Source organism: Saccopteryx bilineata, chromosome 3, assembly GCF_036850765.1.
Source record: "Saccopteryx bilineata isolate mSacBil1 chromosome 3, mSacBil1_pri_phased_curated, whole genome shotgun sequence".
Lineage (NCBI taxonomy): Eukaryota > Metazoa > Chordata > Mammalia > Chiroptera > Emballonuridae > Saccopteryx > Saccopteryx bilineata.
In genome coordinates, this window is record NC_089492.1 from 30,072,337 (window position 1) to 30,095,333 (window position 22,997).

Sequence of the window (22,997 nt, forward strand, 5' to 3'; positions counted from 1 at the left end):
TCAAAAAAACTCCCTACAAACTATTGGATAAACCAGCTATTGGAAGATAAAAGTTGAAATGATAAAATTTAACACTTAAATTACAAAAAAAGTATGTTATGTAAAACCTGAAGATACCATAAGGGCAGGAAATAAAAAATAACTTAAAAATAATTTATATAAGTTAATAGTTGGTTCAGAATAATTTAATATAGAAAGTATATCCCTAAATTCTGAAGTTGGAAAGATTTTTTTAATATAGTCTATTTTTATTGTGATTACATATACATAACATAAAATTTACCATTTTAACCAAAGTCAAGTTTATAATTACTGGCACTGAGTATACTTACAATGTTGTGCAACAGTCACCACTATCCATTTCCAGAACTTTTCAACCCCCCGAACAGAAGAAACTCTATACCTATCTGACTACAGTTTAATGTAAAAACTTTCAGACTTGCCACATTTGATCTTTCTAAAAAAACTACTGATTAATTTACAATAGTTTCATCTACCTGTTAAAGCTATTCTAAGAATGTTTCAGAATGAGAGATTCTTGGGTAGAAATAAGAGCTAAATGGCAATAATTTTATTAATAAATATATTCATAAACCCAACTATGTTATATACTCATTTATCAAGGAAACTTTAACCTAACAGTACAGTTTCTGGTTCCAGAGCTCCACTGAATAAATTCCAGTTAAAATCGCAAATATCCACATAGCACTAAATTCAAAGAAATTCTTTAGGTTTCAGTCATGAGTTCTCAGCAGCATTGAACTTAGGCATGACTACCTCTTTCTTAAAAACTATTATTTAAACTCAATGGCTAGGCTTAACAACAGAAAGAGGTTGAGAGTGGAAAGAACCAGTTAATTACCCAATCTAAGCAAAAGAGAAAAGATAAATTGGAAAAAAGAAGAACAGAGTTTTCAGGACAGATGGAGCTATTAACAAAAGATCTAACATCTATGTCATCTGACTCCTTAATAAATTTGACAAAAGACACAAACCTAGATTCAAGAAACTGAGTGAAATCTAAATAGGATACATACACCCAAAGAAACCCATGCCAAGACACATAGTCAAACATTTGAAGACTAAAGACAAAAAAAGAAAAAGAATCTTGAAAGCAGCTTGAGAAAACCAATGGGAAAGAAAAAAAACAGTTCAAATTAGAGCAGATTTCTCACCAGAAAACATGAAGATTAGGAGACAGTGGTAAAATATTTTTCAAGTGCTGAAAGAAAAGAACTGTCAGCCTAGAATTCTATATCCAGTGAAAACATGCTTTAAGAATGAAGGGGGTCTGTCTTGTTGGCTCAGCGGCAGACCATCGGCCTGGTGAGTGGAAGTCCCAGATTAGATTTCCATTACAGCACACAGGAGAAGAAATCATCTGCTTCTCCACCCTTCCCACTCCTCCTTCTCTCTTTCTCTTCCTCTCCTGCAGCATGGCTTGAAGGGTTTGAGTGAGTTGGCCCCAGGCACTGAGGGTAGCTCCATGGCCTCCTTCAGGCACTAAAATGTCTCAGTTGCCGAGCAACAGAGCAGCAGCCCCAGATGGGCAGAGGATCGCCTTCCAGGTGGATCCCAGTTGGGATATATGCAGGAGTCTGTTTCTCTGCCTCCCTCCCTCTCACTCAAAAAAATAAAAATAAAAAAGAATGGGAAATATTAAAACATCCTAACATTCTCAGATGAAGAAAAACTAAGAGAATTTGTTGGAAACACATATATTGTTATAGAATGGCTAAAGGAGGTTCCCTATACAAACAAAAAAAAATGACAAGAAATGGAATTTTAGAACATCAGGAAAGAAGAACAATGAAAAGTGCAAAAGTACAGGTAAATACAATATACTTCTCTTGTCTTCTTGAGTTCTCCAAATATGTTCAATAATTGAAGTAAAATTTTAACACTGTTACCGTGGCTCTTAATATATATATACAGAAGTAATATTTAAGACAATTATATTACAAATGATGGTGAGTAAAAGGATAAAAAAAAATTACATTCTGGTTTTCCCCATCTTGTCTGGTCATTCCTTACCAGTATCTCTTGATCACACTTCATCCACTATCCTTCTACCAGAGATAAGAGTTCTTCCACCTTCATGTCTGAGCTCTCTTATACATATTCTCACCCTAAGTAATTTCCTCTATGCCCATGAATTCCATCACTAAGGATACACTGCTGATTCTCCAATTTACAATTCTAAGCTAACCTCTCTCCAAGCTCCTAGCCTTTATTATCAAAGTTCTACTCAACAGTCTCACAAAAACTGAAACAATATATAAAAATCAATGAATCTTTCCTCCAATCTTGCTTTTCCTTCTATCTTCTTCTAAATGAAGGGCAACAAAAATAAGTTGAGCAAGCCACATGCAATCTCACCCTCAAATGTATACATTGTTCTCTACTATCCACTTTCACCTCTCAATTAAGACTACTGCAGTTCTATTGTCCTATCCATTCTGGTCATGTGGTAGTCAGTGTAGTTTATTATTAATGCAAATATAAGCATGTGGTTTATACGCAAAATATGCCTTCATGTTTTGCATGAATTTAAATCCCTTAACCATCTCGTGGACTACAGGCTCTGAAAAATCTGAGCCCTGCTTACTCTAGCAGCCTCATCTTTACAACACTGTTTTTACTCTTTACTATTTTGAACACTGATAAATAATGAGACAAAAGTAAGCACATATTAGCCCTTTCTGGTTGGCTCAGTAGATAGTGTCTGCTCAGAATATGGACATTTTGGATTTGATTCCTGGTCAGGGCACATAAGAGAAGTGACCATCTGCTTTTCTCCTCCTTCCTCTCCCCCTTCTCTCTCTCTTCTCTTCCCATAGTCACTTGCTTGATTGGTCTAAGCATCAGCCTCAGGTGCTAAAAATAGCTCAGTTGACTCAAGCACTGGCCCAAGAAAGGCATTTCTGGGTGGATCCTGGTCGTGGCACATGTGGGAGTCTGTCTACTTCCCCTCTTATCACTTAAAAAGGAAGTAAGCACATATCTTCCCTTTCTTTTATGAACAATATTTAAGGGTAACTAACTAGTGGATGAGGGGTTTTTTTTCAGAGTGTAATAATATCAGCTAATATAGAAGTGATAAAATATAAAAATCACCATTTTGTAAGCCCTAATGATATAATGAATCATGGCAATAATCATTAAGTGAAAAGTTGACGGGAAACTTCACAATGGATGGATGTAGCTGAAAACACTTGAGCCACACTATAATATCACTGCAAGTTGTGCATCCCTTCTATATGCCTACTAATATGATGCAATAGAAAACACCCAAAAATGTACATGTAGTATCGTTGCCTATTGTATTGAACCTGAATTTATACAAGGCTCTAGATCTAACTACCAATTTACAAGAAGTGTCTTACACCACACCACTAGGATGCAATCAACCCAATTTAAGATCTGAAAAATATTCCTGGATACATAAATTGGTTTCTTTAACAAATAAGTGGGAGAGAAGGGTGGAAGGGAGAGAGACTACTATTGATGCAAAAAGACTTAAGAATCCTATCGACCAATATGAGGACTTTATTTGAACCCAGAATCCAACAAGCCAAATATAAACACCTGTTTTAAAATCACTTGGAAATTTTGAAGATGAATTGAGCTTTAGATAATATTAAGAAGTATTTTTATGTTATAATGATATCATCATTATGTTTAAAGCAAAAATTCTTATTAATTAGCGAGACACACCAAAGTTATGGGTGAAAATGATGTGATTTTAGCAAGTTAGTTTAAAATACCCCAGGAAAGAAATTAAGAGGAAACTAATGAAATCAGATTAGCAAAATGTTGATAACTTTTGAACTTGGGGAAAAAGGGATGATCTTCCCTCTTATTTTATGTGTTTGAAACTTTGAAAATTAAAATATAAAAATTAAAAATGATGAACAAATAAAAACCTTTGTTCCTCAAAGGAGCCATTACTGACTTGTTTTACACCAGACTATGCTAGTCCCATTCCTCAAAATACGGTTTTATGGTATTGTATATGCTTCTTCTATAGAAATACTATCACATATGCAATAAGCACTCAAAAATTTGTTATCACTATTTCCATTGTCTGGGGGCAGATAAACTCTCTAGCTTAATTACTGCTTCATGTTCTAGAGCCTAGCACAGGGTATTGCATATAGTTGACACTTGAATAAATGCCTGCTTCAAACAATCAGTTTGATTTTAATGCAGTGTATCCAATCAATATGATCCTTATAAACAGTCTTCCAGGGGTCTAGTTCCAAATGTTTGGCCCATTAATAGCAAGTATAGGCTCTATGCATTTGTTATAATTTTCCATATTTTAAAAATACTGCTAATGTATATCACTGTGGTGGACTTTATTTAGCCTTCTGAACCCAGTTAAGTCTTTTTTCTGAACTAAGCCCCCCAAATATAATAATGACAAAATTTAAAGGTGAAGGGATTAAGCAAAGAAAAAAAAACTTGTAGACACAGACAACAGGGTGGGGATTACAGGAGGCAAGTGGAGGAGGTAGAAAAGGGTAGAATAGAGATAGATGGTGATGGAGGGAGACTTGACTTGGGGTGGTGGACACACAATGCAATAGACAGATGATGTGTTACAGAATTGTGCACATGAATCCTGGATAATTTTATTAACCAATGACACCCCAATAAATTTTTTAAAAATTAAGAAAATAAAATGAGGCTAATAATCAATTATTTGAAAGTTTAAAATATAATAAAGCTTCTCTTTCTTTTCTATTTGCAGATATGAAATTCAATCATATTTTTAGATATCTTTTCAGGGTACAGGGCTGAGTCAAGCAAAACAATAGTCAATGCCAATAGTCCTTGTGCCCAAATGAATATTTAACACATACATTTTAATGAAAGAGGTTGTAAAAGTAATAGTAAAGATATCTCTTATATGTCAATGTCTACTGACTGGTAGTGTCTTCCCAGAGTGCCAAGTGGAGAACAATCGTAGCTGAATTATGGCTCAATAGGGAAGAGAATAGAAGTTCTATAAATGGGATGAGTAGCTAATCCAGATAGGCAATGAAATTATTTTTTAAATAGCAATATTAGCATTATATATTTAACTTATAATATACAGAAACATATTTAATACCAAATATTTTTTTAAAAAATTATATTTAGAAAATTAAATTTAATGTGATGATAGTGATCATTAAGAGTAAATAGATTCCAGGTAAACACCTCTATAGCATTTGAGCTGTTGATTGTGTTGTGTGCCCATCACAAAAAGTTAAAACATTTCCCATCACCCTCTTGACTCCTCTTCCCCCTACCCTTGTCTCCCCAACTCCCTCTCCCTGGTAACCACTTCACTTTTACCTATGTCCTTTCTTTTCTTTTAAAATTTTTTATTGAATTTATTGGAGTCAGTAAAATTATAGACATTTCAGGTGTACAATTCTATATTTGATATAGAACTTAGACCATTTATTGGTATATGGGCCACTGATCAATGTTCCACTTAGATCAATGACATTAAAATGCTTCAACTACAAGTTTTATTTTGTTTCATTAGAACAAAATGAGTATGTAAAAGCACTTGCATCTAAGCCTAGTTTCTTTCAATGTTTTTATGATTTTCCCCATTCTTTAAAGTTGTTTTGTCCATATTTAGTGACTTTCCCTTATTCAGTCCTGAAGGTTTGAACATGGTTTGGCACCTTTACTATATCTTTTTTTTCCAAGCATATTTAATGGTTTAGAAAATATTTAAAATCAATGAATATTTTAGTAAGAAGTATAGTTTACAATCATATAAGGGATGACCCATGATTCCTTTTCAGCTGCCGGCCGCTATATTATATTAAGTTTGCTAGGGTTGCCATAACAAAGTACTATAAACTGGGTGACTGAAAGAACAGAAATATATCCTCTCACAATTCTGGAGGCTACAAGTCCAAGACCAAGGTGTCAATCGGGTTGGTTCTTTCTGGGGGCTTTGAGAAAGTATCTGTTCTATGCCTCTCATCTAGCTTCCAGTGGGTTTTTTTGGCAATCCTTGGCATTCCTTGGTTTTATGGAGGCATCATCCCAATTTCTATCTTGATCTTCATATAATGTTCTCCTTGAGTACTTGTCTGTCTTCAATTTTCCTTTTATTTAAGACACAATTTTGTATTAAGGGCACATCCTACTTCAATATGACCTTGTCTTAACTAATTATATCTGCAATGACCCTATTTCCAAATAACATTCTCAGGTATTGGAAGTTAGGAATTCACCATATAAATTTTTGGAGGACACAATTCAACCGATAGCAGCCTCAATCAATAAGTTTTAGCAAGAGGATGGAAATTGAGTTTAGTAAAGAAACTTTTACTGTAAACAGTTAATTAATGAATTTTGCCAGGGGAGCAGAGTATGGGACAAGAAAGTTAATTTGTCATGTATTTTCTGGGATCACAATATGTTTACAAAATTGACATTGTATTCATTTTTCAGCACAGTGTTTGAGGAACAGTTCACCACAAAGTAAGATCCAAAGTAAATTAACTTCAAAATCATTATTCTTTAACTTGAATTTCTCAGACTTATACAGAAAAATTAGGTGTTTGAAAATTCTAAAACAAGTTGTTATTTAAACATTCTTAACTATCATTCTTACACAAATAAAGAAGTATAAATAATACTAATAAAATGGTATATTTTATATAGTTCTTTTTTTTTTTTTTTTTTTTTTTTTTTTTTTTTTTTTTTTTTTTTTTTGGCCAGAGAGACAGATAGGGACAGACTGACAGAAAAGGAGAGAGATAAAAAGCATCAATTCTTTGTTGCAGCACCTTAGCTGTTCATTGATTGCTTTCTCATATGGACCTTGACTGGGTGGCTCCAGCCAAGCCAGAGACCCCTTGCTCAAGCTAGTAACCTTGGGATCAATCCAGTGACCATCGGATCACGTATACGTATATGATCCCATGCTCAAGCCAGTGACCCTGCACTCAAGCTGGTGAAACCACACCCAAGCAGGATGAGCCCGTGCTTTAGCCAGTGACCTTGGGGTCTCAAACCTGGGTCCTTTGCATCCCAGTTCAACACTCTATCCACTGTGCCACTGCCTGGTCAGGGTTATACATTCCTTATAATTCAAGGACATGTCTTTCCAAATCATAAGTAACTTGCCTTCAACCTATCTTTTCACTGTTGGTTGGGTTTCTATAGGAGAATGCAAAGTGGAGTAAAAGATAAAATAAAGAGAACTTTTTTTACTCTGTTTATGTGGTATTCTGTTCTACAAAGAGTAAGGCTTTCATCTTTTAATCCGATATCCACTTAACTACACTATAGAAGATTTATTTTGACCCCTTGCTTCATAAGGAGCTCAAAAGTCTATAGCAATTTTTGGCACTTAGTTATGTTTTTCTGACCCCCCCCCATATACACTCTCTCTCATTCTGTCTCTCTCTCTCTCTCCTCCCTGCCTCATTTTCATATGGACACAAAGCATTGGGATAAAATGATGGTTCATTATAGTGGTACAGAGCTCTTATCTTCATCCGGCAAGAGTCATTTCCTTCCAAAGATTGAAATGCAAATGTGAAAATTAATGATAACTGCATTATCTGATAGCAGAGATAATACCAATTCACTGTCAGAGTAATACACAGTCATTCTACGATTTCCTCCGCTTCTCACAATATTCTTCTTACTGTCAGACTATATCTATGGTTAACTATGTTTCATAGGTTTCTGTTAATTTACTTCAAATGGCATTTCCCAGATCTTATATCTACCACATTTTCCCAATCAAAAAGAAAACGAAATCAGAACTGTAATCTCTAAGCCCTTCTTTGGACTAACTAGTAAGGAGAGAGAGAGAGAGAAAAAAAAAAAACTGTATCATTAGTGTGTACTTCTACTTCACAGTGGTCTTCCAGCTACCATTCCACTTTATGCATAACACTCCCATCTTCTCAGTTTAATTTCAGGCACAAGGCAGAACTAGTCCAACTGTCTGCATGCATCCATAATGTTGAATGGCAACTGAATGAGGCGACTTATTTCTGATTTCTTGACCAATTTTTAGTCCAGATGCAACAAGTACACGTTTGATTTTATGCTAGCTAATTATTCTCGAAAATATATATTTACATTAAATTTTCTTTAACTGAATCTTTTTTTAACTATAGCTGAATAGAAACAACGTATTTAATATAATCCTATGGTGACTTCTATATAGCAATATTATCTTATAAAGTTAATTCACTGTACAAATGTTTGATGAGGGCTTATCATCTGTAAGGGACTATAATGGCTAGTAAGGCAAAATTGCCAAAATGATACTAAAAGTAATATTAAGAGCTATGCATCAAGCACATAGAAAGCTTTGAGCTCTATGCTTTATTTTTTTGTTTGTTTTTTTAGTTAAAGGTTTTCTTTTTATTAATTTTTAGAAAGAGAGAGACAGAGAGAGAGAGAGAGAGAGAGAGAGGAGAGAGAAAGAAGGTGGGGAGGAGCAGGAAGCATCAAGTCCCATATGTGTCTTGACCAAGCAAGCCCAGGGTTCAAACTGGCAACCTCAGCATTCCAGGTCAATGCTTTATCCACTGCGCCACCACAGGTCAGGCACCAGCTCTATGCTTTATATTAAAAAATATCATTAAGAAGGTAGTTATTCTTATTAGTCCCATTTTATAAACAAGGAAACTGAGGATTTGGTGTAATTAATAACTCCAAGTCACATAATTGATAAGTGACAGGGCCATAACATAAATGGAAAAAAATATTTTTAGTTTTCTTCACTTGTTGTATTACCCAAAAATAATTTACCTCTGATGGAAAGTCAGATTTTCATTTATCAATCTAGAAGCAAGTTATAAAATTCTGCAATACATATAAAAATTATTCATTATTTTATTCTACAAATAATTCATCAAATACTCGACGCAAAATCTTATTTTCTACTTCATTTTTACTAAAATGCTCCAAGTACTTAACATATCAATATCAAAATCTATTTAAATAAAAGTACATGCTTATCTTGAAAAGTTCATGTCAAAAAATCTAAATGACTGCTTGCTCAGAAACTTATATCTGTGTTATTTTGCATTAATACACATTATTTGGGGGTACAGGTTTTATTTGCACAATTTGAATTGCATAACATGTTCTTTATTAGAGTTCCCGGAAATTTCAACTACAGCTGCAGTAAGTCTGATGGCAAAACCTAGGCTCATTCAATATTAAACCAGAGAAGACAAATTGCTCACTATTTCCAAGTGTAAAAAGAAGTAACCGTGTTTTTAATAGCATAACAAAAAGCTAGCATTCTTAGAGCGGATGTAAGTGAGACATGACTTTTATGGTGCTCATTTCATCGAGGCAAACTTATTCCAAACCATCTCCCCCAAGTCTCCTTTTAAATCTAAATACATTAGTCAGCATTCCAGAATTTGTCCAGGGATAGTGATTCCAAAGATTTTCTTAAAAGAGAAAGCTGGAGATGTAAACACTATTTTCAGAGTAAGGTCAACATTCTAACCGTTGGTTGCTGTGAGAGGCCCTAGGGAAAGGGAAGGCCATTAACACCTGGAAAATCCCAAGCTCTTCTAAGCTTTGTGCTAGATACTTTCTATATTATCACCCCTTTCAAATTTCATCCTCATAAGTGTTTCAAGGTAGTTAGCATTCTTTCAATTTAAAGATAAAGAAACTGAGGCTCTGACTGTTTAATATGCCTGAAGTCACAATGCCCCAAGTGTCACTGTGTGAACTCAAACACAGATGTGCCTGACGTTATAATGTGTACATTTTTCTCCTGTACTTAAGGCCATTCTCTACTTTCTAGCTTGGCAGGCTTAATCAGTGCATCAGTGACCTAAACACAACATATGAATATTAAAAGAGGTGAAATAGCATCAATAAGAGTGTGGACAGCATTGTATTATACCTTTGGACTTCTCTGTCCCACCTTTCACTGTTATTAGTAAACGCTAACTATTTACTGAATAATTAAATGTATAAGAATATTGGTAAACTGAAATACGTACTACAAGGGTGATAAAACCTGGAACTTGTGAGGGTAATAAAAGAGGAGGTACTTACTTAATGAAGGTAGAAATGATATAAGTATAGGCAAATATAGATGAAAAGGAAGAAGATAATAGGTACCTCTGAATTAGATTCAAATTATTAAACATTAAAGAATTTTACCATAGAAGTATTTTCAAATGTGGGATAGTTTTTGTAAAAGTTGTTTAGGTTCCACCTAACCCTAAGAGTTAAAAAAGGTGCAAGCAATGACTAAAGGTACCTTTTAGCTGAGTAACAAAGAAGAGAAAAAAAGTGTGCATTGATGGAGTTTGTACTTGATAAAAATAGAACACTTCAGAGAGGAGTTGCTTCATTACTGAATTGAGCCATCAAGCAAGCTTGGGGAGCCGTCTTCAACCAAATTCTTTAAAAATAAGATCAATTCTAACCTATCTTAAATGATGTCAGCTCTATGCCTCAAATTCTTTAGATAATTTCCTTGTCCTTTATTCTATTTTTAGAGAAAACCGTCTATCTTAGAGTGACTATCAGAATTGGATGGGAGGGCCTGCAAGTTAGGAGACCTTGAAATCACACCTGGCTCGTTACCTCATGTCTTAACCAAAAGTCTGTGGTTCAATTCAAAACTAGATGCTTAGCATTACAGAAGTTTACCCTTTTTGTGGGATCAGATATACTCCTACTAGTCTATAAAAAATATTGAGAAGAATTTTAAAAGGTTCTCCTTTAATACTAAACAATGCCAACATGATAATGATGATCATTAGTATTTCATGTGATGATCGATCTAATGTACTTCTTGTAAAGTCCATATTATTTTCTACATTTGATCAGTGAGGATACAGGCACAGAGAGGTTAAACAAATTGCTAAAACTGCCCAGCAAATGAATGGCAAATTCAGGATCTGAACCTAAACCCTTAGGATCCAGAGTTCATTTTCTAACATGTTTGGAAATGGTCACCAAAACCTGGACAATTTTATCTCAATATAGTTGAAAAATACCAATAATGTTTTATAAATAACAAAATTTGGGTAAAAATATTTATGCAACAGCAAAAGTACAAAAACATCCCCTATACTTTCTCTTGATTAAAGGAAATATTCTACCTTAAAAAAATAAATATCCAACAATATTCTTTTGTTATTACAGAACCTTATTAATCAGAGGTTAATTAAATTTTCTTTAGAAATCAAAATAAACTTTTTTTTTTGCAAAAAGGAAAAAATGTTTTTATCGATTCTATAGTATGTCTAAATTTTTCTCATATACATACCTGCTTAAAGACACAATTTTCTTTAAAGTTTTACATCTTTACATTGTGCCACAAAAAATAACATTTTCTCCAATGTCAAGTAAAGAAAGTTTTCATTAAATCAGACACATTAAATGATTTTAACTTAAAAGTGAAAAATCTCATCCTGAATGACAGCATCCTGTTTTACCGTGCTCCCCAGAATTTTTTTCTATCTTTTTTTAATTAAAGGAATTCTATCCTAAATTGAGAAGACAGAAGCATTGTGCAATAAGGTGAGAATCCCAGAAGTCTACATTTTCTTTCAAATTCTCAAACTGTGTGGTATTATGGTATTTTAAATATAATACCTTTTGGTCCAAAATCTTGTGTAACATTGTGCTACAGTATACAGAATACAAACATTTGTGTGTATCACGAGTAACATTAGAAATGACATCATAATAATCAGAGATATTGTATCTTCATTTTTGTTTGCATTATATTTTCCAGCTGCTGGTTTCAGAAAATTACCACTGGAGTTCCTCTCCTCTTCACGCACAGCAGAGAGCAATTTGCAAAGTCATGCAAGGGTGAAAATGTGATTGAAATATAGGCATCTTTCTTAATGAAAAATGTTACTGCTTTGGAAATTGTGGCTAAAACTATTTTGAAACTCACTTATATTCTAAAGTCCTACAACATAATAGTCTCCATTTATAAATATAATATCAATTGTAAATTACTTTGGCACCAAATAAAAGGTGGTGTTTTTTTTCCACAGAGGTTTTATGAAATATGTATATTTACATAAAATTCTATCCGGGTTTTGGGGTATTTGATCAGTTTTTGTTTTTATTGAAGTAATTAAATGTCAGGACCTTTAAAATTAAATTCAATTTTCATTCATAAAAATAAAAATGTTGCCAAAACCTTGAATTGCAGGGAAGTCTCTGCTATTATTTTCTAAATGTCTAAAAACATATTGAGACTCAATTTATGACTTACAATATGACTAATTAACCTGAAGATATTTCTTTGGAGTATTGTTGTTTGTTACTTGTTTTTAAGCTCTAAAAATATACCCACTTTGAATGTAGATATAGCAAAAGGTTTCTGTTAAAAAAAAAAAAAGTAGAATTGATTAATTCCTACATAAGGATGAAAGAAAAGATGGAGACTTCAAGCAGAAGGAACATTTTGGTTCTTATAGTTTATCAAAAACAAAATCTATAAATAATAATGTTTATTTAACCTTCCATGTAACCAGTATATACACAAATAATTGTTTTTTAATTAGAGGTGAGAATGTAAGAGTTTTACAACCTAATTAAAATATAAGAAAAGAGAGAGAGAGAGAGAGAGAGAGAGAGAGAATTGCTGATAGTAGCAACAGATGGTTAAATTTAAATTTTTGGTCCTACCTGGTCCATCCCAGTCACCTGTCTCAACCCCCGGTTGTCCTGCTTTCTCCAGCTGTGTGTCCCCATCTGATTCTGTGGTCTCCTGGACTCCTTCCTCATCACCTACAAAACACCAGCACACAGAGAAAGGGAAATGAGCAAAGCTCTGGTTCATATTTAAATCCTCGTAGGGCGAAGTGCCTAGAATATGTCTAATTATATATTTGTTACATAGATTGTCCTTATACTGACAAATGGGTATCAATAATCATTTTGAGATGTCCATTACAGCTTTATAACAAACAAAATCAGCATTATTTATCAAAAATAAGTTAACTGCTATAAACAATGAAAAACAGTGCCATAAAAAGTTTCATTTGGAGTTATTAATATTATACATAAGAAGAAACTCTAAAACGTAGTATGTAACTTTTAAAGTGCTTTCAGTACGGAAAACCTTAACTCGCTCACTTCTGAGACATAATTTATATAGGGGTAATAGGCAGCAGACAAAATCCAATACTACAGAAAAAGACATATTTGTGTTTTGGGTTGAATATAGGTTATTTTAAAGAATATTTTCTTTTTTCCCCAATGTTAAGCTTGCTAAAACGAGGTCATACTTATTTTTAAAATGGGTCTAAAAAGCCATAACTAAATGATTAGCATATGACATGAGCCAGTGATTCAGTCCTCACAATGCAAGAAGCTATAAAACTACACTTGTAATTTAATGAGTGCAGCCAGTCTGTCCAACTCTCTGCCTTCATTTTCACAGGATTAAAGAAAATCGTAATACTTTTTGAGCAACAGTATAGTTATGGCAAAGAAGGAGAAACACATTAACAATGCAATCACCTTTTTAAGTAAAAATATAACTAATAAGTGCTTTAATTTTAAGTGATAATGTACTGGGCTGCTTTAAAGGAAAGCAATCCACTTTAAACCGTGCACACAAAAATATTAAATCGAGCCTTCCTATAAATTATCAGGGATCTAAAAACAGAATAACAAGAAAATGTGACTCAGAAAAAGAAAGAATAATTATGAAAAACATGGCAACTAAATCTTGAAAATGTTAAATTAAGTGGCTTGCCCTCAGAAGTAGTTAAAACTATTTTTCACATAGTTGTCCAATTCCTGAATAGATTTACATTTTTATATTATATATAAAATACACTGAATTTTTTAAAATCTTTCAAAGTAACATAAAATACAGAAGTTTCAGGAAACTGTTATTACTACAAATGATGTTAACATGATGTTACTATGAGTTTTTAACTTTAAACACCATACATTTTATATGATTGCTATCTACAGGTTCACAAAATGAGTCACTCCAAAAGGTGGGAAAGGGTAGAGAGGGAATGCAAACCTAACAGAGGAACAATGACTCCAGCGGGTAACAAAGAAAAAAAGTGCGTAACCCACAGTACCGAACTCCAGGTCGGGAATTGAAGGCTCCTTAAAAGTTGAGTTATCTCACCCTGGCCGGTTGGCTCAGCGGTAGAGCATCGGCCTGGCGTGCAGAAGTCCCGGGTTCATTTCCTGGCCAGGGCACACAGGAGAGGCGTCCATCTGCTTCTCCACCCCTCCCCCTCTCCTTCCTCTCTGTCTCTCTCTTCCCCTCCTGCAGCCAAGGCTCCATTGGAGCAAAAGTTGGCCCGGGCACTGAGGATGGCTCTGTGGCCTCTGCCCCAGGCGCTAGAGTGGCTCTGGTCGCAACAGAGCGACGCCCGAGATGGGCAGAGCATCGCCCCCTGGTGGGCATGCCGGGTGGATCCCGGTCAGGCGCATGCGGGAGTCTGTCTGACTGCCTCCCCGTTTCCAACTTCAGAAAAATACAAAAAAAAAAGTTGAGTTATCTCTTCCTTTTGGGGTGATCAGAATGAAGAACAATAAAATTCTCCCCAGAAAATGTTTATGGAGTATCTACCAATTTTAAGGAATTATAGTAGGTATATATACTTATAATTTCTTATAGAAGTGGTTGAAAGTTCAACAAAGAGAGGAAGTGCACAGACAGTGAGGGTATAAGGCAGGTCCAAGGGCCATGAGAAAGGTACCGAAGCTAAGTAGTAGGGCAAGAGCTTTCTTTAGTTTTCTGTGCTCCTTTTCGCAGGTCAAATAGAAGAATTTACAGACACCACAATCAATTTTCTTATGAAACAGGGGAAGAGTTCTCAGGTCTCAGACACAAACAGGGCTGGTCCTCAGCCTGCACACACAAACAGGCTATATGGCCTTTTAATACACTGAAATAGTGCAAACCCTGAGCTAATTTCAAAATGCCCCTCGGTACAACCCTGCCTGCCGCCGGCCACCTGCCCTCATTCAGAGTCTAAACCTAGTCAGAGGAGGTTTATGGCATATGCTCTGGTTGGTCAGAGTCCATATTGTTAAATATTTTATGTTATTCCTGTACATGTGTAAGTATTGAATAACAGGCCATGTAGTTAGCAGACTGACATAACCAGAATCATAAACTATCAGCTGTAGTACAGAATCCTGATCTTTCCCACGAGCTGATGATTCTCCCCTTACCCTTCTGGCTGGCCCCAGTTGACTCTCCTCCCTCTCTGCCCTACTTTGTGCCTCACGAAGGCTAACTTCTGTAGACTCCATCACTGGGGCTCCCTTGTTTTCTGATTTCTGGTTGCTTTCAGCCAATGGAAGCACTGAGAGTAGATCAGAGGTTCAGAGGCAGGAGGAGAGATATCAGGTACTTACCCCCTCAACCCCGTCCTCTTTCATGGTCTCCACTTTCAAGAATTGCTTGGAACTCTTTCAAAACAACCTTTCTCACCTCTCATCATGCACTGCACCAGGTGAGGAGAGCCATGCACAATTGAAAAATATGAGTAATAATTCCAGAGCAACCCAAATAAGCAAGCAAGAAACCGTGGTGTTAAAAATCACATATCCAAAGGGCCGGAGAAGAAAAAGTAAAATCTCAGGCAGAACCACTTGGAAAGTTTAAGTTTTATATTCAGATATTAACTATATCATCCTTATGGTCACACAAAGGAGTAAATCTTCCTGAATTTAACTATTATATTTAAATTGTTGGAAACATAGTTCCATGCAAAATTTAATCAACCATTAGCATTTATAAAGCATATTTTTGAAGATACAATAAAATGTATAAAAAAGAAAAATTAATTTCTCTTAAAAACCATATAATCTAGTTAAGGAGATAGTTAATATGCATATGAGAGGTAACCACTGATTAAAAAAAAGAAACAATCAAAGCAGTCCATAAATAATTCCAAATAAGAACAATTAAGATACAGAAATTCAGAGCCCAGAAGCATAAAATGACATTGACCAGGGAGAACCTATTAGGATTAATTTTGGAGTTCTGCCTTCATATTGAAGTCAGCGAGAAGCATTAGTTATTTCAGAGCAAGACTGATATGACCGTGTAACATCAGTACAGTAATCAATATATCTTAATTGAGTTTCTATGAAGACACCTTGCCAGACCTCTGGTCTTTGAGTTTCCCCTTACTCATTCCATAACAACACGAACTCATGTCTCAGATAGTCTTGCCCAAAGTTTTTGTGAGACTATAGGTAACTATACTAGGAAATATTTTATTAGGCAAATTACATATTTGGAAGGAAAAATAATAACAAATATAGTAAGAAACAGGTATGTCTGAAAGAATATATCAGAGTAATTGCAATACTAACAAAAATTAGAAGTGAAAAGATTTCATATGAATTTATAAATGTTCATCTTTACCTTGGCTACTTGCTCAGTGGTAGAGTATCAGCCCAGCATATGGATGTCCTGGGTTCGATTCCCTGTTAGGAACCACCTGCTTCTCCACTCCTAGCAATCTCCCTTCTCTTTCTATCTCTTCCCCTTCCACAGCCATGGCTCAATTGATTCAAGTGTACTGGGCGCTGAGGAAGACTCCATAGAGCAGGGGTCCCCAAACTACGGCCCGCAGGCTGCATGCGGCCCCCCGAGGCCATTTATCCGGTCCCCGCTGCACTTCTGGAAGGGGCACCTCCTTCATTGGTGGTCAGTGAGAGGAGCATAGTTCCCATCGAAATACTGGTCAGTTTGTTGATTTAAATTTACTTGTTCTTTATTTTAAATATTGTATTTGTTCCCGTTTTGTTTTTTTACTTTAAAATAAGATATGTGCAGTGTACGTAGGGATTTGTTCATAGTTTTTTTTATAGTCCGGCCCTTCAACGGTCTGAGGGACAGTGAACTGGCCCTCTGTGTAAAAAGTTTGGGGACCCCTGCCATAGAGTCTCCACCTCAGGTGCTAAAAATAGCTCATTTGAAAGCATAGCCCCAGATGGGCAGAACATCAGCCCCAAATGGGGGTTGCTAGGTGGATCATGTGGGAGTCTGTCTCTCAATCTACCCTCTTCTAACTTGGAAAAGAATAAAAGAAAAAATGTTTATCTTTATTGAACAAGGACGATATATTAAAATACTACTTTTTCATTCCTAGGTACTGTGTTGAGCACTAAAAATAAAAAACAAAGGTTGGTCCTTGTCTCACATAACTTCCAGGCTAGAACAGAGATGAAGACAAACCAATAGACTGCAATTTCATGTCATAAACGCTTCAATGGGAGCAGTCTGTGTATATGATAGGAGCACACAGGTGTGCCACCTAACCCAGACTTTGTGCAGTAGAAGCTTCCTGGAGGAAGGAACCAATAAAACACTGAGATTTTGGAGGTATAATCTTAGATGAAACTGAACTCTACAGGCTTAATGCTTCAATGATCCATTTTTCATTTTAAAAATGAGAGCCACTTCCCAAAATCATCCCTTACAAAAAACATAATAGTAATTAAATTATTGTGCAGGAAAAATGAAGATGCTGAGATTAAAGACACTCAATGATGCAGGAGACAGATACAAATAAACATTTAAGGTGCCAAAGAGAAACAGAAATATTGAGCCTGTATGATGGTTAACTAAACAAAGTCTTTTCCGACCTGACTAGGTGGTGGCGCAGTGGATAAAGCATGGGACTGGGATGCGGAGGACCCAGGTTTGAGGCCACGAGGTCGCCAGCTTTAGCGCAGGCTCATCTGGTTTGAGCAAAGCTCACCAGCTAAGACCCAAGGTCGCTGGCTTGAGCAAGGGGTTACTTGGTCTGCTGAAGGCCCATGGTCAAGGCACATAGGAGAAAGCAATCAATGAACAATTAGGTGCCACAACGAAAAACTGATGTTTGATGCTTCTCATCTCTCTCCGTTCATGTCTGTCTGTCTATCTCTCTCTCTCTCTCTGACTCTCGCTCTGTCTCTGTAAAAAAAAAAAAAGTCTTTTTCTTCATTCACTATAGGCCAAGTTTACCCATGGTTACTCTCATCCAGTACCGCTAGTAAAAGAAAATGGTAGAATAACTACAAATCTCAGCAGACCTTTGATTCACAGAGAAATTTGGTAAATCACTCAAAATGAAAATACTATAATTCAGCTTATGAAGTAAGTACTTGATTGAACTAGTCATTTCATGTAATAAAATCATTTCATTAAATGTTGCTTAACTGCTAAATCACAACTGTAGAGTTTAGATTTCAACTTGCGCCAACATCTGGAGCAATACTCAGTATTGATCATTCTGATTCATGGAATCCTTTTCTCTAATATGTTTCATAATGCAGCACCTATAATTACGAATACTGAAAAATATATTACAGATTAATTAAAGAAGCATTGTAAAATAGCTGATTGTACACAATTAGCAGCTTAAAAGAAACTGTACGTATTTCAGCTATTTATGAAATTGGGTACATGTATAATATTAATAAAAATAAGTTCTCAGAGAGAAGACGAAAGTTTTTGCCTAATTAGTCACTGGTGTTTTCATAGAGAATGCAAAAAAGGGATAGTTACCAAAGATATAAGAATGTCATAGAAAATGACCAAAGGAGTGTAGAAAACAAAATGGGTCAAAATTAAATTTATATTCATTTCAATATCTGTTATGTACCAAATATAGAAATCCTAAAGATAAGGTAGAGACCATGTCATGAAGCTCAGATTCTATATTATGCCTAATCATGGCTACTATTTTCTGAGCACCTCACAGCACTAGCTAAATGCTTTACAACATCACTTCAACAACCCTACCATGCACTAGGAACCTTATATTTCAGAAGAGTAAACTAAGAGGCAGATGTGAGAAGATACCCAGGCACATTGCTAGTAAGTGGTACGGTGAATAACTGATCCCAAGTGAGTCTGAATCCAAAGACCATACTTGGAGCCCATGAGGAGGTTATGAAGTCTACTGGATTTCAAACAACAAAGGGCAAGACAGGATCGGACAGTTGTTTTCCCCATCTATAAGCCTTGTTTCTTCATTATGCTTACATATTGAAATGAAATGTCTGATGGATTTGATTTTTATAAGCATTATTTTTTCTCTGATGTACTATTTTACTTGTAACTCAGTAAAATCAACTACATACAGATGCTTAATCAATAACTATTGCTCACTGACCAGTGAGGTAATTAGATTTTGGTTTCATTCTTTTTACCATAATCTACTGCAACAGCATTACATTCACTAATTAATTGCTTTCAGCACACTATTTCTATTTAATAACTAAAATATGTCACATTTTTCAACTTTTACAGTCTTCACCTTCTAAGTTTATCTCAGGAAACTAGCTCTCATTTTTATGGTAATGTTTCTACCTAATTCATTCTTAATCTTCTGACTAATGAAAAGTGAAATGATTAAAAAATAATCTAATCAAATATGAAATCTTTGAATTACTTTTAAGAAACATTATTTTTCTCCCTCACAATGGAGACTTGCTTCTTTCCTATCAATATATTTATTCTCATGAAACATTTACAAACAGAATTTCATTTTGATATTAACCCAATTCCAGCTTCTACTTGATTTGAATGTAAATGACTATACTGACCATCGTCCTTTTTACTTTTTTCCATTTTTAGTTTTTATATGTTGGAAGTCAGCTCTTCAGAATAATGTATGAAAAATGGTATGAATAATTAATAGCCAACACAATAATAACAAGTTTGTTAAGGTACTGCTTCAAACACTTTGTTGGTAGGAAGAGGAAAGGAAGAGAGAAAAGGATGCTAGAAGGAGAATTGCAGAGGGCGCTCCGAATGCATTTGACATCCATTCATTTACTTGCTAAATTCTTTATTCACATATTTTTAAGTAGAAATTGCAGTGTGTTTTTAGCAAAGCACAAACATATTTAATGGGATAATCACTAAATATATCCAGAAACCAATTTATAAAATGATGAAATGAAATAAATGTCAAGCAGTAACAAAATCTATAATATTTCTAAAATTATGGCTATGGAGTTAATGGTTTTCCATTGCAAGATTAAACTCCTTTGTTGCTCTTTTAAAAGATATCATGCATATTTTGTGGGCCCTTCCATTTTTCTTAGTCTACTTTTCAGAATCAATGAGAGTCCTATAGGAAGAAATTGAAGGTGTTATTTAGCAATATAATACACAGAATAAATGAATGGGGGAATGCACTAGAATATAGTCTTTGAAACACATGAAACAGAATCTTTCAATTCCATATTAGGTATTGTTGTTGGCAAAGTGGTAAAAGCAGGGGTTGTACTAGACAGGCAAAAAAAAAGTCAAAAACACAAACAAACATCTTTTCAATGTCAGTTAGATATTCCTATAAAAATTAAAGATTTGCTACATTCTGTGACAGTCACCTTTTTCTGCACAAAGTAGCAGCAGTGTTTGAAAGCAGTCATGCAAGCAAACAACCTTTCTCAACCCTGCTCTTTTAATCCAGGTAGTTCCTATCAATAGCAACCTCTTATAGAGATTTTTATACAATGTAACTATTGAACTTTTTTGACTAGGAGTGTTACTGTAGCCGTTAGTCATCCCTATAATGTATTTTGCAATCAGCTAAATCATCAAAGTATTTTTTAACAATGAACAGTTCAGAAGTGACAGATCTACTTTCTTGTTCACAACTGCTTATCAGTGAAAAGATATCACATATGTTTTCCAGGTGCTTCCTATAGTTAGGGTACCTTCACAGAAGCGCACATGAAAGATAAGGTCATAAAAGAGATGAAAAATGTGTAAGCTTCATACACTTATGGTTTTATCATCAGACAAGATAGCTTTGGTTAAAGTACTTTAACACTCAAAAACAGAAAACAGCAGCTCGTATTGAAGGGCGAGAACATTTCAGTTTAAGATTCAGTTTGTGTTTGCTTTGCCTAATAGTTTCACAATATTGTTTGGCTTAAAACAATTGTTTGGCCGCTGATTATCCAAACAAAAGTGTCACATTAAATTAACTCTGCATTGCCAAATTACAGACACAGTTATATCTTTACATATGAAAAATAAAAACAAAATGATTTTTATTGTTACATAAAAGGAAATCTAAAACATTTCAATTAAAAAGAATAGCTTTATTATTCTGTGGATCTCTATAATGGTGTCTGACTCGTCTCCATCTGACTTACTACAAATGTATAAGAAAACAGGATTTTGCCAAGTTTTGGATAGTTCAATCCAGCACACAATGACTTTTAAAAATGCATGTGATTTCCTTGTAACTTAAATAATAGCCTTTTCAGATCCCAGAATATGAACAGTTAGATTAAAAAAAAAAAAAAAAAAAAAAAAAAACAGAATCCAGCTCTGGCCAGATAGATCAATTGGTTAGAACGTTGTCCTTATGTGCTAAGGTTGTGGATTTCATCCTCAGTCAAGGTACATAAAAGAATCAACCAATGAATGCATAAGTAAGAGGAACAACAAATCAGGGTTTTTTTCTATCTCTCTACCTCCTCCCTTCCTTCCTCTCTCTCTAAAATCAATAAATAAAAATAAAAATAAGTAGAATCCACATTTTTTTACTATAAATTTTCAGACCCTGGATGAGGAAACAATCCTGAAATAGCTTATGATCTAGGGCAGTGGTCCCCAACCTTTTTTGGGCAATGGACCGGTTTAATGTCAGAAAATATTTTCACAGACTGGCCTTTAGGGTGGGATGGATAAATGTATCACGTGACCGAGACAAGCATCAAGAGTGAGTCTTAGACAGATGTAACAGAGGGAATCTGGTCATTTTTTAAAAATAAAACATCGTTCAGACTTAAATATAAATAAAATGGAAATAATGTAAATTATTTATTCTTTCTCTGCGGACCGGTACCAAATGGCCCACGGACTGCTACAGGTCCATGGCCCGGGGGTTGGGGACCACCGGTCTAGGGCTCAGTCTTATTTTGAAAAAAAACTCAATCTCTGCAGTCAATGGGAAACCACTGTAATTGGTGACATTTTATTGTAGCTTGAAAGGAATCATTATATTAAAAAATACAGTTATGGTCACTATAGCAATATAAAAATCACATTAGTAGAACTGATAACTTAGGGGGGGGAAAAACAATGATTTATAAATTCTTTCTACAGTACTGAGCATTGATCCTTGATGTCAACAGCATCCTTCTATGAAAAGAGTTTCACTCAAACTTTAAGTTCACTGAAGATTTGAAGCATAAAGAAAATTTCCACAGTTAAAATAAGACAAATTCTCAGCAGTATATCATTCAAAGAATTTTATTACTCATTATTTCTCTCAATGAGCACTTGAAAAAAGTCAAATATTTCAGCAAGTATGGTGGGAAAGACATCCTATTTTAAAGATGTTTCTACAATATGTATTTGAAAGTTTACATTTAAATATTTTTAAAAATTTTCTCTTTCTCTGCTCCCCCACTCCAAACAAACAAATCAGAAACATAAAAACACTGCAACCACTAGATTACATCTGGGGGGGGGGGATTCTATACAATTAAGGTACTTATTATTCCAAAGAAAAGACAAAGTAATGTCTGATAGTCTATAACTGAGGAACTGTATTTACCTATTCGTAGTTCTCTTGTTCTACCTTCAAGAAGCTATCGCTTCAGTTTGTTGGGCTCAGTTATCTGCTTCAAATCCACTATTCACTTTAGAAAATCATTATCCCCATCAACAATGAGTCAAGCCCAATACAGTGACCGAAACTATCTCCCCAACAGGCCAACCTAGTGTCAGAAACATCAAACTAAGTTGAAGGAGGTTTATTTGAACATTGATTTCCATACAATCTTATCATTTAGTCTTTCCTTTTTAACAAAATGATTCATTCCAGAGAGGTTGTTCCTCTCTCATAATCCATTTAAGAATATAATTCTTAAGCAATCACTCATTACCATAGAATTCTATTAATATAGTATGATATACATATAAATAGACTTTATTCAAGCCATATATCCCAAAATGCTAATGACAATGGAGAATGCATGTTCTGGGGAAGCCACTA

General features: G+C 34.8%; 1 protein-coding gene across 2 annotated transcripts in view; it reads right to left on the minus strand.

Annotated features, from left to right (window-relative positions):
* Positions 1–22,997, minus strand: part of ZFPM2 (zinc finger protein, FOG family member 2) — a 493,438-nt gene that overhangs the window by 352,163 nt on the left and 118,278 nt on the right. For both annotated transcript variants that reach the window (XM_066265837.1, XM_066265836.1), the window contains one exon: positions 12,676–12,777. In XM_066265837.1, the coding sequence (XP_066121934.1) occupies positions 12,676–12,777 (102 nt within the window). The remainder of the gene's footprint in view (positions 1–12,675; positions 12,778–22,997) is intronic.